The 15,925-nt window shown below is 39.3% G+C and overlaps 1 protein-coding gene across 2 annotated transcripts in view; it reads right to left on the bottom strand.

Annotated features, from left to right (window-relative positions):
* Window positions 1–10,365: 10,365 nt before the first annotated feature.
* The window catches only part of KCNK2 (potassium two pore domain channel subfamily K member 2), a 93,388-nt gene continuing 87,828 nt past the window's right edge, over window positions 10,366–15,925 (bottom strand). Inside the window, exons 7-8 of one of the 2 annotated variants that reach the window (XM_023754751.1) lie at window positions 11,368–11,719; window positions 10,366–10,861 (exon numbers count right to left, since the gene is read on the bottom strand). In XM_023754751.1, coding sequence (XP_023610519.1) covers window positions 11,402–11,719 — 318 coding nt within the window. In that variant the 3' untranslated portion in view covers window positions 10,366–10,861; window positions 11,368–11,401. Of the gene's footprint in view, window positions 11,720–15,925 lie in introns of both variants that reach the window. The other variant, XM_006089873.3, reaches the window with a different exon arrangement.

Raw genomic sequence — 15,925 nt, forward strand, 5'->3', positions numbered from 1 at the left:
CCAACTTTTTTCTTGTTTCTCAGTATTGCTGTGGCTATTCTGGGTCTTTTTTTATTCCAGATGAATTTTTGGAGAGTTTGTTCTAGGTCTGTGAAATATGCCGTTGGTATTTTAATAGGGATTGCATTGAATCTATAGATTGTTTTGGGTAGTATGGACATTTTAATGATGTTGATTCTACAAATCCATGAATGTGTTATATTCTTCCACTTATTTATGTCTTCCTCTATCTCTTTTTCAACATACTATAGTTTTCTGAGTACAAGTCTTTTATCTACTTAGTTAAGTTTACTCCTAGATATCTTAATTTATTTGGTGCAGTGGTAAATGGGATTTTTTTTGTTTGTTTCTCTTTTTGTGAGTTCATTATTAGTGTATAATAAAGCCATAGATTTCTGGGGTTAATTTTGTATCCTGCTACATTGCCAAATTCATTTATTAAGTCTAGTAGTTTTTGGATGGAGTCTGTAGGGTTTTCTATATACAATATCATGTCATCTGCAAATAATGACAGTTTTACTTCTTCTTTTACAATTTGGATGCCTTTTATTTCTTCTTGTCTGATCACTATGGCTAGCACTTCTAGTACTGTGTCAAACAGGAGTGGTGAAAGTGGGCATCCCTGTCTTGTTCCTGTTCCTAGGGGAAATGGTTTTAGTTTTTGCCCACTGAGTATGATGTTGGCTGTAGGTTTGTCATATAAGGCTTTTATTATGTTGTGATATGACCCCTTGTTCCCACTTTGCTGAGAGTTTTTATCAAGAAAGGGTGCTAGATTTTGTCATGCTTTTTCTGCATCAATTGATATGATTATGTGATTTTTATCTCTCAATTTGTTTATGTGATGTGTAACATTTATTGATTTGCGGATATTGTACCAGCTTTGCATCCCCAGAATAAATCCCACTTGTTATGTGTATTAACTTTTTAATGTAATGCTGGATCCCATTTGCAGAATTTTGTTGAGGATTTTAGCATCTGTGTTCATCAGGAATATTGGCCTGTAATTCTCTATCTTTGTAGTGTCTTTATCTGGTTTTGGGACTAGGGTAATGCTGGATTCATAGAAAGAGCTTGGAAGTGTGCCTTCCTCTTGAATTTTTTGGAATAGCCTGAGGAGGATAGGTTTTAGTTCTTCTTTGAATGTCTGGTAAAACTTCCCTGTGAAGCCAACTGGACCAGGGCTTTTGTTTGCTGGAAGTTTTTTTTTATTACTGCTTCAATCTCATCAGTAGTTATCTGTCTATTCAGGTTTTTTTATTCTTCCTGATTGAGTTTTGGAATATTGTATTTTTTTCAAAATATGTCCATTTCATCTATGTTGTTCAGTTTGTTGGAGTAGTTATTCATAGTATTCTTTTACAATCCTTTGTATGTCTGCGGGGTTGGTTGTTACTTTACCTGTCATTTCTAATTTTGTTTATTTGGGTCCTCTCTCTTTGTTTCTTGGTGAGCCTGACTAGAGGTTCATCAATCTTGTTCATCTTTTCAAAGAACTAGCTCTTGGTTTTATTGATCTTTTGTATTGTTTTTTTGGTCTCTATATTGTTTATTTCCCCTCTGATCTTTATTATTTCCTTCTGCTTACTCTGGGATTTTCTTGTTGCTTTATAATTCTTTAATTTGTAGTGTTAGATAACTTATTACCAGTTTTTCTTGTTTGTTTGTTTTTTTGTTTGTTTGGTTTTTTTTTTTTAGGTAGGCCTGTAGAGCTATGTACTTCCCTCTCAGGACTGCTTTCACTGTGTCCCATAGGATTGACACTTTCCCTAACCAATCAGAGCAATGCAGCTGTATTTCCTCCCCACCATTAGCATTTTCACCCACCAATCCGAGTAGCTTCATTATGACCAATCAGGACACTGTTTTTTGACCAACAAAGCTACAAGGATTTGGAGTCCTCATTTGCATAAGGACAACCAATCAGGGGGTGAGGACAGGGTCTTCTCTCTAAATAAGTTAGCTCCCCTGTGGCTCAGGGGGCACACTTTACCATTCCATCAAAAACTGAAGACTGTGTTTCTGGGCTAGAACATCAAAGACATCTCAGCAGAGCAGAGTTGTCTAGCAGGAGAGGGACCTTGCCCCAGGGCTCCCTCATCTCAGAGCCACCTCACAGCTATGCTGTTCCACAACACTGCTGTTTCATAATTGACCTGTAATACTAGCTGTGCCACAGCCATGCTGATATCACAGCCATGTTGCTTCACAATTGAGTTGTCTGCACTGAATAAAGTTTCATTCTTCACCACACCCCCAATTGGGTACTCCTGTTGGCATTGAATTGATGCCAACAACCATAGTTGATATAAGTATTGTTAGAGCTTTAATGATTTCCACTCAAAAGAAATGTTGAAGTTCTAACCCCTAATATCTATAAATGTGACTTTATTTAGAAATTGGGTCTTTACAAATGTAATCAAGTTAGGATAAGATCATTAGGGTAAATTCTTGACCCAATAGGACACCACTATCCTTTATAAGAAGAGCAATTTGGAAGGCAGTCAGGTGAAGACAGAGACAGAGATTGGAGTTATGATACCACAAACCAAGGAGCACCTCCGTTTACCAGGAGCTGGAGGGGATGTGAAAGGATTTTTCCCTAGAGGCCTTGCAGGCAGCATGGCCCTGCCAACATCTTGATTTCAAGCTTCTAGCCTCCAGAATTGTGAGACAATTAATTTATGTTGTTTTAAGCCACCAAGTATGTGATACTTTGTTATGGGAACCTTAGGAAACTATTACCAGTATTTCCCCAGATAATCTCTTGTACATCTAACCTTGTTTTCATATTTGATTGGAGGAAAGGGGAAGAGCAATAAAATGACTCCAAATATTTTCACCTCCTCCTTAATATAAAAATCTCATTACCCTTACTGGTTATATCACATGTATTAGTTCTTCCATAGGTCTTCTGTGAATCTCAAGATGAAAGAGATCTTACCTCCTCCAAGTCTAGCAGTTTCTTGAGATCCATCGTTTTATGTCTTGCATTCTTTTTTTGGTATATATCTTAATGAAATTCCAATTAAAAACTGGTATGTATTATTTTTAAAGTGATACTAGACTATATCTGATTCTTTTTTTATTGATTTTAGAGAGAAGGGAGAGGGAGATAGAGATTGAAACATCAATGATGAGAGAATCATTGATTGGCTGCCTCCTGCACACCCCTCACTAGGGATGGAGCCCATAATCAGGGCATATGTTCTGACTGGGAATTGAACCGTGACCTCCTGGTTGATATGTCAAACACTGAGCCACACCAGCCAGACTAGATCTGATTCTTTATAATATTTTCCATAGAACTTAATGTGTGACATCCAGCAAAAGAAAGATTTATCTGTTTTCAAATAAATGAGAATGGCATTAATATGAGGTTCTGGGATTCTGGGATGGTAAAATGTGAGAGAGTGGAGCAATCTGTTTAAATCTATGGTAAAATTTGGTACATTATTGGAATATGGGATGATGAATTTATAGATTCTTTAAAATAAAATTTAAGTAATATATATATAAGGTTAATTCTTTTGTCTTACTCAATCCAGTTATGACTTATTTTGACTTGTGGTTTTTATTGAGCTATCCACATTCTTCACATAATTTCTTAATTATTTCAAGAAAATATCTTTAAAATGACTGGCCAAGAATTCTAGACTGTGCCCATGAAATAGAGGGCAACTCTTTGGCATTTACATTGTCATTATCTCTATGCCTTGCCCATTTGAGCAAACTCACCCAAACAAAACTTAAACACCATTCTTGATGTGTTTCCTCTGCTAAGAGGAACTGTCACAATTTCACCTGAAAGCTAGAGAAGCATTTACCACTATAATATCTGGCTCTGCAGATTTGTCAGAGTTTATGTTTAAGGTGCATACCAACCTCTCAGTACAATTGACACACCCTTGTTTTTTTACACTGGACAAAAAGGAATTGTAGATCTTTTTAGAATTGTATATCTAGTCATAGAAAATATTTCCTGATGATAAAGTATATGCATATAGCATGTAAGAAAGTCATACTTAAATATTGAGCAAGGCAGAATGCATTTCACTTATGGGAAATCAATATAAGCTATACCTCTAATGACCAGTTTTCCTTTCTTTTTAGAGATTTACATTTTTAAGTACGTATAATGGTTATGAACTATCTGAGAAGATCTGTCCAAAAATTTTTTAATATATTTTCATTGATTTCAGAGAGGAAGGAAGAGGGAGAGAGAGATAGACACATCAATGATGAGAGAATCATTGATTAGCTGCTGCCTCCTGCATGCCTCTCACTGGGGACTGAACCCGCAGCCCGGGCATGTGCCCCGACCAGGAATCGAACTGTAACCTCATGGTTCATAGGTTGATGCTCAACCACTGAGCCATGCCGGCTGGGCCAAGAATTATTTTATTAGTTCACATTGTGAAAAGCTTGAACTTCTACCTGAAACCAAAAATGATTTTCTTAAATATGCAATGATGTCCAGTTGGTTTAATCATGAGAATTGGTGTCTAACAGATCTGTGCATATATTGCCTTCTGCTTTCATTTTGAAGATTCATATACTTATAATTCCTCAACAATTGTCCAAGGGAATGCTGTCAGAGGTTCCTCGAGGGGAAATAAAAAGAGTATAACATAGCAATTCCCCAATTATGGTTCATTCTACAGGATTATTAGCTATGGTAATAGGTATCACGCTCAAAGCTTCTGTGGTCAAGTAAAGAAAATGATGGATTAAAACCATTTGTGATGGTTCAAAATATGTCCAAAAATAGCACTGTAGCTTCCTGCTTGCTCTCTTTCTCAGGCCACCCATTCTTTGGGAAGCGAGCTGCCGTGTTGTGAGGACACTCAGCAGTGCTGTAGAGAGGTAGGTGTATGTCCTGAAGAACAGATTCCTCCTGCCAACAGCCATGTGATGGAGCCATCTTTGAAACAGATTCCCCTGCCCCAGCCAAGCCTTTATATAACTGCAGCCCCAGCCAGCAGCTTGACTGCACCCTCTTGAAAGACCCTGAGCCAGTCTACGCAAGGCAGGTAAGTCATTCCTTGTCTTTAGAAACTTGATGAGATAACAAATGTTTGTTTTAGGCTGCAAAGTTTGGGGGTAATTAGCTATCAACTATAGGACTTCTCAAAGCCTTTATAGTTTACTGATGTTAGTTGTGGATCTTTAAGTGAGTTGGATATACTGTATGATGTATCCCTTTTTTGTTTGTTTGTTTTGTTTATTTACCACAAAACATTCTTCCCCTCCCCCTCTCGCCCCCAAAGAATCCTGAAGGGTAGTGTTTCACTAAATACTTTTGGGAAAGACTGATATAGAGCTTTGATTCTTCACAGTCATGTTAACAAGAGATCAGATTCACTTGGTTATGTAACAATTTCAGAGCAGTCAATTTAGAGAAATTTGGAAAAGCCCAGATGCACTAGACTGAGTGGTGCACTGAAGTGAAAAGCATTTCCAAATCTTTGATCTTCGGAGCATTTCCTGCAGTGTGCAGAGGGCATTGCTACACCTAATTGGCAGAAAATTATCAAGATTTGATTAAATAGATATTTTTCTGCAAAGAGCCGTTGCCAAAATAACTCATGGCAATTAGAGTCCCTCATTGTAATGTTGGTCATGTTCCACTGCCCATTGCAAGAAATTTTCAAACTACAAATGTTAAGCTTTTATAATTCAGCCTTGCCATGTGGAGGGCATTCACAAATTAATAGGAAATGTACTTAATTCCTCCATGGAAACTCAGCCTCATTTTACTGCAGGAAATTGCTATTTGGATTTGGATGAGAATAGGACCTATTTAAGGGAGACTGCCTTATTGCAGGAGGCTTCTTCAGGGAACTAGGGGGAGAAAGGCTCAAAGAGGATTTACAGGAATCTCAGGGTAAAAGGGTTTTCAGAAAGGCTTGTTCTTAGGCAACTGACCCCCAAAATGCAGACTTAGCTAATGCAGGCTTGTGGCAAGCATAGCAGATGGAACTGCTTACTAGCTAACCACTTCCCTTGGTTATGATGGTTGCCCACAGATGGACACTGTAAGAATTTCAGACCACAATGTCAAAAATGGCTTTGATTCCATTTAATCTAATCATGGGAGCTCTCTAGTGCTTGAATTCAAGTCCATTCAGAAGGAATTGCAGGCAACTTATCTACTTCTCCTCATTCTTTGGTTTCATTTCCTTAGATTGAACAAATTTTGGGGCTAAACTGAAAAAGTTTCACTTTTCACTTTGGCTGCCTAGAAACTAAGAGCCATTGGGGTCTCCCAAAAAATGTATACACAACTGATAGCTTTAGATTCTATTACATTTTGAAAATGAAATGTATTTTAATGAACACTGCCTTTATAATGTGTATACAATGAAATGTATTTTAATACACACTGCCTTTATAATGTGTATACATTTTTGGGGACACCGTGTGTGTAATTGATTTTAGAGAGAGAGAAACATCAATGTAAGAGAGAAACATGGATCAATTGCCACCATACCCAGGGATCGAACCTGCAGTACTTATGTATGTGCCCTGACTGGGAATCAAACCAGCCACCTTTTGGTGTACAAAATGATGCTCCAACCAACTGAGCTACTTGGTCAGGGCTGCATTAACGTTTAGAATATTATTATCAACATTGACTGTGAAGACTTCACTTTGTCATTATTAATGTGCAGACTTCTAATGTCAGTAATTCCCACACTCATTTCCCTACATGGATTCCTGGCCTGAGTGCATTTGAGTATTCTAATTGCCCGTTAACGGTTTTCACTTGGGTGACTCCATAGGTGTCTTAAATTCAAAGTATCAATCTCCCCTTCAAACTTTCTCCTTTTCTTTCTGTAGCCCATGCCCCTAATGCTATCAAAAGGCACCAGCATCCATCCAGTGCCCTGGTATGGTTCAGACTGAAATCCCTCTCTCAGGGACCCCACAGGTCCCCTGACTTTCTGCCATGCATCTCAGCTTTCCCCTCGGCACCTATTCCACACTTTCGCCCGAGTGATAAATCTAAAAGCACCAATCCATCCACATTATTCCCTATTTTAAAGTTGGAGATCATTACAGGCCAAGAGCTATACGTGATCTTTCAGGCCCAGCCATACGCAATGTCATGAGGGAAATTGGTATCATGGGGGAAACTGCCCTTCCCACAGTCGACACACTGGGATTTTCTGGATGGAGTTGCAGGCTAGAGCTTCGACACAGGTGCCAGCACTTGGAGGCCTCCTTACTAGGGCCTATTGAGGCACTTTTCTCCTCCCTGACTCAGCAGCTTTCTGCTGCTAGCCCCTCCCCCTTTCCTTCTGCCTCAGCCTCCTGTCCATAAAAAGGCCAGAGCCTTTTGACAGGGCTCCCTGCAGTGGGCAGACTCCTCCATGTGTGCTGCATGTCACTGTCCCACCCATGCCTGCCATCTCCTTGACAGCAGATGTTTATTTGGCTGAGTATATCTAGTGATTGGCACATTAAAGGCTCTTGAAAAATATTGACTTAGTAAACCATTTGTTTGCACATACAATGTAATCATTGAAGAGACTCATACACTTGGCTAATCTGCTTGTATATATCTAGACCGTGGCAATATTAAAGTCAACTTTCTCAATGCATGTAGAAACCCTGAGTTGGTGCACCTGAGAAACAAGATGGGTTAGATGTAACTCTGAAATATTTGGGCATGATAAAATTTAAATATGGTCCAGACATTACCACTTACGGATGCCTGTTTAAAAAAAAAATTGTTGTTAATACTATCCTGAGGATATTTTCCTAGTGATTTTTAGAGGGAGTGGAAGGGAAAGGGAAAGACAGAGAAACATTGATGTGATAGAAACACATCAATTGGTTGCCTCTCGCACACTCCCCCACCAGGGCTGGGGAACCTGCAACCGAGGTATGTGCCCTTGACCAGAATCGAACTCAGGACCCTTCAGTCAGCAGGCCATGCTCTATCCACTGAGCATACCAGCTGGGCTTATTTAAATTTTTAAATAAAAATACAGAAACAGCCTAATACAGTCTAATGCCATAATATTTAAAAGTCTAAAGTGTTTTCAAAACAGTATAATACAAATCATCTACATATTACTCAGTATTAATAGGATAGTGTGAAAGGGATACTGTCTACAAAGTCAGGAATCAACTAAATGAAAACCAATGTTTATTCTATGAGTTAATTTCAAAATTATACCATGTAAGTGACTAACATTCTCTGTTGGATATAGTTCAAAATGTGCCTAATAATGGATTTCTTCCCAGACTCTTATAAATTTGTTTAAGTGTGAAAAAGCTAAATTTTATTTGGCAAGGATAATAAATGTGCATTTTGCTCTCTGCTAATAAAAGACATCCATTTAGTACTATTAGCAAATTTGTTTTGCAATTAATTTCTAAATAGATTTTCAAGATTAGATTATGCTTGAAAAGCTCTGATAGTATATATTGTGAGCCAAAAGTTGGGAGTAAAAAATAATGAAACCCTTGCTCATAAGGAGTAAGAGTATATAATGACAAACTGCAAGTCTGTCTAGTTAAATCGGCTTTGACTTTTTTGGTCAGCTAATAGGAGAAATAATTGCTGTTTGTATCCTATTTACTACTAAGCCAGTAGAAGAGGACAGATAAATGCTTGTGGAACAGAAAATTTGGGATATGCATACACAAGAATTCTTCAGATGGTCACAATATTTAAATCCCTGTTTTCATCTTCATTCCTTTGTTCATCAAGTATTTTTTGATCATGTACTATATGTATTTTGCTAGTATCTGGAAATAACTTAGTAAATTAAAACCAATGAATTATATTCTAGTGGGAAAGACAGATAAAAATCAAATAAGAAGAGTGATGAACATTTAATCGTGACCTAGGGAAAGAAGCAGGGTTTTTTAAAAGAATATTATAAAGGTACCTGAATTTATATCAGGGATGGCTTATCAGAGAAAGTGACACTTGAGCTGGGTTCTGAAGGATAAGTAGGAGTTTAAGTGAAAAAGGCTGAGGAGCAAAAGGAGAACAAGTATTCCATACAATGCATCAGCATAACCTTGTGATAAATGAGAGAAATCCAGTGGGGCTGCTATACAGAGCACTGGAGAGTAATACAAGAGGAGTCTGGAAAGGATGCATAAAGTAGACGAAAGGAAGGCCATGTGAAGGACTTTGTCTTACTCCTAAAAAAATGAAAAACTAATAGTGGATATAAAATTGAAGGGTGCCCGGCCAGTGTTGCTCAGTGGTTAAGGGTTGACCCATGAACGGAGAGGTCACCAGTTCAATTGCTGGTCAGGGCACATGCCTGGGTTGCAGGCTCTGTCCCCAGTAGGGGGCATGAAGGAGGCAGCCGATCAATGATTCTCTCTCATCGATGTTTCTATCTCTCTCCCCCCTCCCTTCCTCTCTGAAATCAGTAGAAATATTTTTTAAAGAAGATTCTGCATGTATTTAGTGAGTGTAGTAATACTGCATCAAAAATATTTATTGAAATTTTTGAATAAAGGAGCCACTCAGCATAGAAAGCAATGTCCTGCAGTTCTACTTAGTCAGAATCAGATCTAAATTCTCAGCAGCAAGCAGGAGACTCAGAAAACGCTGACTTTAATTACAAACTTTATTTGTCAATACAATTCACAGTTTATACATGGTGCAGTCCACCATATGAACTTTCAGAACAGTTACTGAGGAAATGGGTGTAGCTTTCTTTCTCAAAGAGCCTGACCTTCTAAAATTTCAGTTAGAATTTAAGTTTATAAAAGTACCTTTAACAAATTAACTGAATATTTACATTTTTAGCTTAAATTTAAATTTTGGAAAATAAGCATCTATTAAGATTTTTTTTTTTAAAGATCCTGGGCTTTATTATTAAGACTCTAATATGAATGCCAGTTATTTAGATACGCCCCCCACAATAGTAAAAGGGAAATCATTTTCTTTCTGCATTTTCAAAAATTATATATACAATGTACAGCAGATCTAAGTATGAAAATAAAAGAAAGAGTAGCAATCTATTGGGTGCCTTTACCGAATTTCTTCTGAATTTTGGAAACATCCAAAAAGTTACAGGCTATGAAATGAAACTAAAAGGACTACTGGCCTTTCCTATCTAAACAAACAAAAAGCTCTCAAGATTTAAATTGTGCTATAACAGCCTTTTGTCTAATGTCGGAGATGAACTATGCCTGCAATCTGCATTTTCCTTGTGCAAAATCACAGTGATCCCAGTTTCAACTTCAGTCACCACTCCAGAGGTACACCCAGGGGAGGCCAGGCCTGTGCCCAGCCCTGCCGGCTGCTTCGCCTCCCCTTGTCTGGCAAATGTCACCCAATGAGAGAAATCATATAAGCCTTTCATACACCAAAAAGCAAATCGATGCTGGCAGTATAATGTTTATTAGCAAGTGCTCATAACACATTGTTTTGCTCTCTTCATCAGAATGGTAATTCACAACAATTGTCTTAAATTGCCTCCGATAATATCCATTTTTAACAGTTTTCTTCTGTCAGATCATATATATAGATATATATTTTTCTTCTTCCACCTTTAACAATGTAGTTATTAATAAATGATAAATTCCAAATACTGCCAGGAAAAAGACTGGGAACAGCCAATTTTACTGGCCTGGTAATCATTACACTGTGTATATGTACCATTGGTACCTGAGACAAATAAATACTCAGAGGGGCCATCTGTGCACCTCTTTTGCTGCAGTGCCTTTTACGCTAGGGTTTCTGAGTGTTGCTTCAATATCCATCTAATTTGGCATCTAGTCCTTCTTCGGGCATCACCACTTCAGTCATTTTACACGCTATTTCCAGCAAGGTATGGCATTCAAATGGGAGTCGTGGGGTAAAGGACTGCAGGTGAGCCTAGGGGTGGGGCGGGGAAGGAGAAACCACATATTAACTAGAGAGGTTCTGTTTCTTCATAAGATAAGGCACTGACAGAAAATTTCTTAGGTAAAAGGCTGCATAAGAATTTCTTGCCATTTACAAAAAGAAATGTTGTCATCCATACATGGTCCGTATCTAGGCTCAGTTAGGTAGACCCTGAAAAGTTAAGGACTCATCCCTCGAAGCTACATTATGACCAGAAACAATTATAATTCATTCTGAAGCCTCATGGCACATTAGGAAAAAGGGAGAAAAACAGTCTGGGCACAGAAAGGCATCAGACATTGCTTGTTTTATTCCACTGGTCAAAGAAAATAGACCGTACAAGCATCATCAAAGAGATAGTGCTGGCTCGGAATTCCAAATTCTCTTGATGGTAGATGACCGTGATGGGTGTATCTATTTTCCCCCTTTTGGAGTTCATGCACAATTTTTAAAAATGCTACCAGCAACAGTCTTAAAGAGCATATAGAAGTCCTCACCTATGGCTATGCCTAAGGCTCTTCAAAGAGAGGGCTATTTAATGTTTTCAATAACAGCAATTTCCTCCCCTGCACAGTGTGGCGTCAATCCATTCAAATAGATACTTTCAGTTTTCAATAAGGGAGGCAAGACATCCCTCTCGGTGGCTAGGTGGTTCACGGACAGGGTCCTCCTACAAGGGGTCAGCTCCTGGTTGTGGTTCCCAGCCAGTTCTGCAGAGAGCTTCCGCTTAATGGAGGTGGCGCGCTGGAACTTGTCATAGATCTCCACACTCAGCCGCCTCCTGGTTTCCTTGAACTCAGCCGTGACATTGGCCGTCCACTCGGCAGCATGGGCTCGGAACTCTCCCACCTGGAGCATATAGGCAGAGACAAGACAAAGAGACACCAACATGAGGGTGAACAGTTTGTGTGCTTTCTCTTCTGGCCGTTGGATTTGGACGGAGGGTGGTTAAACAAAAGACTTTGTAATGCTGGAGGTCTGAGAACTGATGTTTTAAGACAAGATGTGCTGACCAAAGTTTCATTTTATATAGTATGGCTCTAAAAAGGAATCTACTAGTATGAATATAAACTCTTTCAATGAAATTATATTAGTGGTACAAAGTGTGCCTACTTTTTGTGCATGAATCCTGTCGTTGAAACTTCAGATAATGTAACAAAAGCAATCTCTAACCTTTTAAAACTTTGGGAGTTTTGTTTTTTAATCTGTAATTTCAGGAAGTATTTGGATGTAGAATAGGCAGTAGCAGCAGCAGGGCAGAATAAAAGCCTGGGGTGTGAACCCAGGTGGCCTGGCTGATTCTGAGAGCACGAAAGCTGTTTACTCGGGATACAAATTCAGGTTTTAGAGACCAGAAGTGGTGTGTGCAAAAACTTCGTATCCACCTCATACTGCTCATCTATGACATGTCTATTTCCTAAATAAGCAATAAAATATCTTGTTTTTGTCTCCAGGGGAAGCGAGACTTGGCAAGTCCATTTTGAGGGCCATTTTAGAGAAAGAGCAAGTCCAGGGAACCGTTCCTCCGTGAGTGCTTGTGGAGTTGGTGAGGGTGCTCAGCCTGTCTGAGCTCTCGTTCCCTCAGCTGTAGAGCAGCATCGTCACGGTGCACACCTACCAGGATGCTGGGCTGATGGGCTTCACCCCTTGTAAGAGCCTGTGGAGTCATCACTGTGCACTTCTCTTTCAAGGCGTAAAGAAAAAACATTGCCCTACCGGTCGGTGTGGCTAGTTGGTTGGAGCATATTCCCGGTCAGGGCACATACCTAGGTTGCGGGTTCAATCCCCAGATGGGAGGCAACTGATTGATGTTTCTCTGACCTCTTTCTCTCTCTTCAGTAAAACATATCCTAGGGTGAGGATTAAAAAAAGAAAAAAATTGCCAAGGCCTAAGCTTGTGCACAATGTTTCCTCACAACTCCGTAAAATTGTCTGCACTCTTGTGACTGAAAAAGAACGGTGCCTACCCCCCTGGAAAATGTTATAATCCTTTTCTTAGCCAACTAGACTAACTTCTGCAGGAACCTCCTATTGTGGAACAACTCTCCCGTTCCCTCTGTTGCTGGCATTTCTGCTTTCAGCTTAAGGAGCCCCACAGAACTCATTTTCCAAGTGACATGGGCTCTTCTCTACCTGGTGAGCACATAACTATAGCTGTTTTCTTTGTGTTGTTTTAACCTCTGATGATTTTTGTTTTAAGCTTTGATATAACTGCTGGTTTCTGCTATGGTCTGAATCAGGGGTCCTCAAACTTTTTAAACAGGGGGCCAGTTCACTGTCCCTCAGACCGTTGGAGGGCCGGACTATAGTTTAAAAAAAAACACACTATGAACAAATTCCTATGCACACTGCACATATCTTATTTTGAAGTAAAAAAAAAAACAAAACGGGAACAAATACAATATTTGTATTTGCATGTGGCCCGCGGGCCGTAGTTTGAGGACCCCTGGTCTGAATGTTAGTGTATGCTCCGGATGGGAGCGTGGGACCCTACTGAATGGAATGAGTGCCCTTATAAAGGAGGCTCCAGAGAGCTCCCTAGCTCCTTCCACCTGGTGAGGACACAGCGAGGAGGCTCTGGCTATCAACTGGATCATGTTGGTGCTCTGATCCTGGACTTCCTGCCTCCAGAACTGTGAGAAATAAATGTTTGTTGTTTGTAAGCTACCCAGCCTGTGCTATTTTGCCATAGCAGCCTAGTCAAACTAAGCTGGTTTCTAAATATTTACTTACTGAAGATTTGAATTATAAGAGGGGATATTCATGTGCCCTGGCCAGAATGGCTGTTGGTTGGGTGTCATTCTGGGCACCAACAGGTTGCAGGTTCAATTCCCAGTCAGGGGGCACATGCAGGGGTTGCAGACTCGATCCTCCATAGGGGGCATACAGGAGGCAGCTGATCCATGTTTTGCTCTCACATGGATGTTTCTCTCTCTTTCTCCCTTTCCCTTCCTCTCTAAAAATCAAACATATTTTTAAAGAGGGGATATCCAGGTACATATATTTCAACATGATGTGTACATACACTTGGGTAATCATAGATGTGTGTGTACACAAAAATGAAATGGAAACTGTTCAAATATCCTTAGAAGCTGGCACACAGCAGATCAGCTCTTCCTCATCTATCCATAATCACATATACACACACATTTGATGATATACTTTATTTTAAAGAGGTCTTTTATTTTCTACTTGTATTTTCTTAACAAGAAATAATTGCTTGTTGTCTGCATCTGGTTCTAAAAAGCAAAGCTGGAGCCGGAACCGGTTTGGCTCAGTGGATAGAGCGTCGGCCTGCGGACTGAAAGGTCCCAGGTTCGATTCCGGTCGAGGGCATGTACCTGGGTTGCGGGCACATCCCCAGTAGGAGATGTGCAGGAGGCAGCTGATCGATGTCTCTCTCTCATCGATGTTTCTAACTCTCTATCTCTCTCCCTTCCTCTCTGTAAAAAATCAATAAAATATATTAAAAAAAACTGCATCTGGTTCTAAAAAGCAAAGCTGGAAAAATGAGGACTTCATGGCACACATAATTGGCAAGATCAAGGGAGCATGCAAAGAAAGAGGTGTTAAATTTATAGCAATTTAGCCTGAAGATTCTCACTGCTCCTGTAAGGGACCCTGTCCCACTATACTTTGGCATAGAAGAGATTATTGAATGTTTTTTCCTACTTTTCAGGGACTCTCTGGTTAGAAAAGCATAGGCAGTCTCAATCAATATTAAGAAACACTGAATCACTGGATACCCACTTATAAATACCCCCCAAACATTTGTATTGTTGTTTACCTCGCTGTCTGCTTAGATTACCAGTTTTTAAGTCCAGAGTCTAGAGCAGTGGTTCTCAACCTTCTGGCCCTTTAAATACAGTTCCTCATGTTGTGACCCAACCATAAAATTATTTTCATTGCTACTTCATAACTGTAATGTTGCTACTGTTATGAATCATAATGTAAATACCTGATATGCAGGATGGTCTTATGCGACCCCTGTGAAAGGGTGGTTCGACCGTCAAAGGGGTCGCGACCCACAGGTTGAGAACTGCTGGTCTAGAGCATAAGCAATGATGTGTCTGGTACTGAGAAGGCCCTCGGTAGAAAATTGTTGAATTGCACTGAATAAATAAATGATATCTATAAAATTTTAAAATAATAACTTTGTTATAAAAACTTAAGTGATTCAGTTGTTTCTCTACCATAGCAGCCTGGTCAAACTAATTATTAAAGACTTATAATTGTAAATTGTGCTCAAATACCAAAAGAAAACCTGATTGATGTGGTCTTGAACAAAAGTTATTTTTGAACATGTTATTAAATTTTCCTAGTTTACTCAATAAGCAGACAGTCCTGACAGTGTGAAATTTGAAGTTTATAATTAATAATTATTAATGAAAAATTTTAAATCCCAACTAACCTTTATTAGCACCTTACCAATGATTTTTAAAAAAGGAATTAACCTGTTTTATTTGAAAATTCAGGATTTTCTCATTGTAAAAAGAACAAATGCTACTTATGACTATTTGCATTTTCTATGAACAGCTTTTCCTAATAGTAAGGTTAATATAATAAAGGGAACAGAAAAGAATATACATTTTTGTTTACATAGGACTCTGGCCCAGCCAGCATGGCTCAGTGGTTGAGCATCAACCTATGAATCAGGAGGTCACAGTTCAATTCCTGGTCAGGGCATATGCCAGGGTGTCGGGCTCAATCCCCAGTGTGGGGTGTGCAGGAGGCAGCTAATCAATGATTCCCTCTCATCGTTGATGTTTCTGTCTGTCTTTCCCTCCTCCCTTCCTCTCTGAAATCAAATATATATAAATAAATAAAATAGAGTGTGAAAAGTATAAGAACCAGCTACTATATTCAGTTTCCACCCACAAACAAGTGGTAAACCAAAAATAATCTCTGGCCTGGAAGACAGCCACCTGAGTAAGCCCCTACATCAGGGCTCAAGTCCTGGGCACTATTAGAACTGATAGACGGAAAATTAGGTCTACTGCATTGGTTTATGTGGTTACCAGCCTTTTACCTCCATGTTCTGAAAGGCTACTGGCA

The sequence above is a fragment of the Myotis lucifugus genome, unplaced genomic scaffold (genome assembly GCF_000147115.1).
Source record: "Myotis lucifugus unplaced genomic scaffold, Myoluc2.0 scaffold_65, whole genome shotgun sequence".
Taxonomy (NCBI): Eukaryota; Metazoa; Chordata; class Mammalia; order Chiroptera; family Vespertilionidae; genus Myotis; species Myotis lucifugus.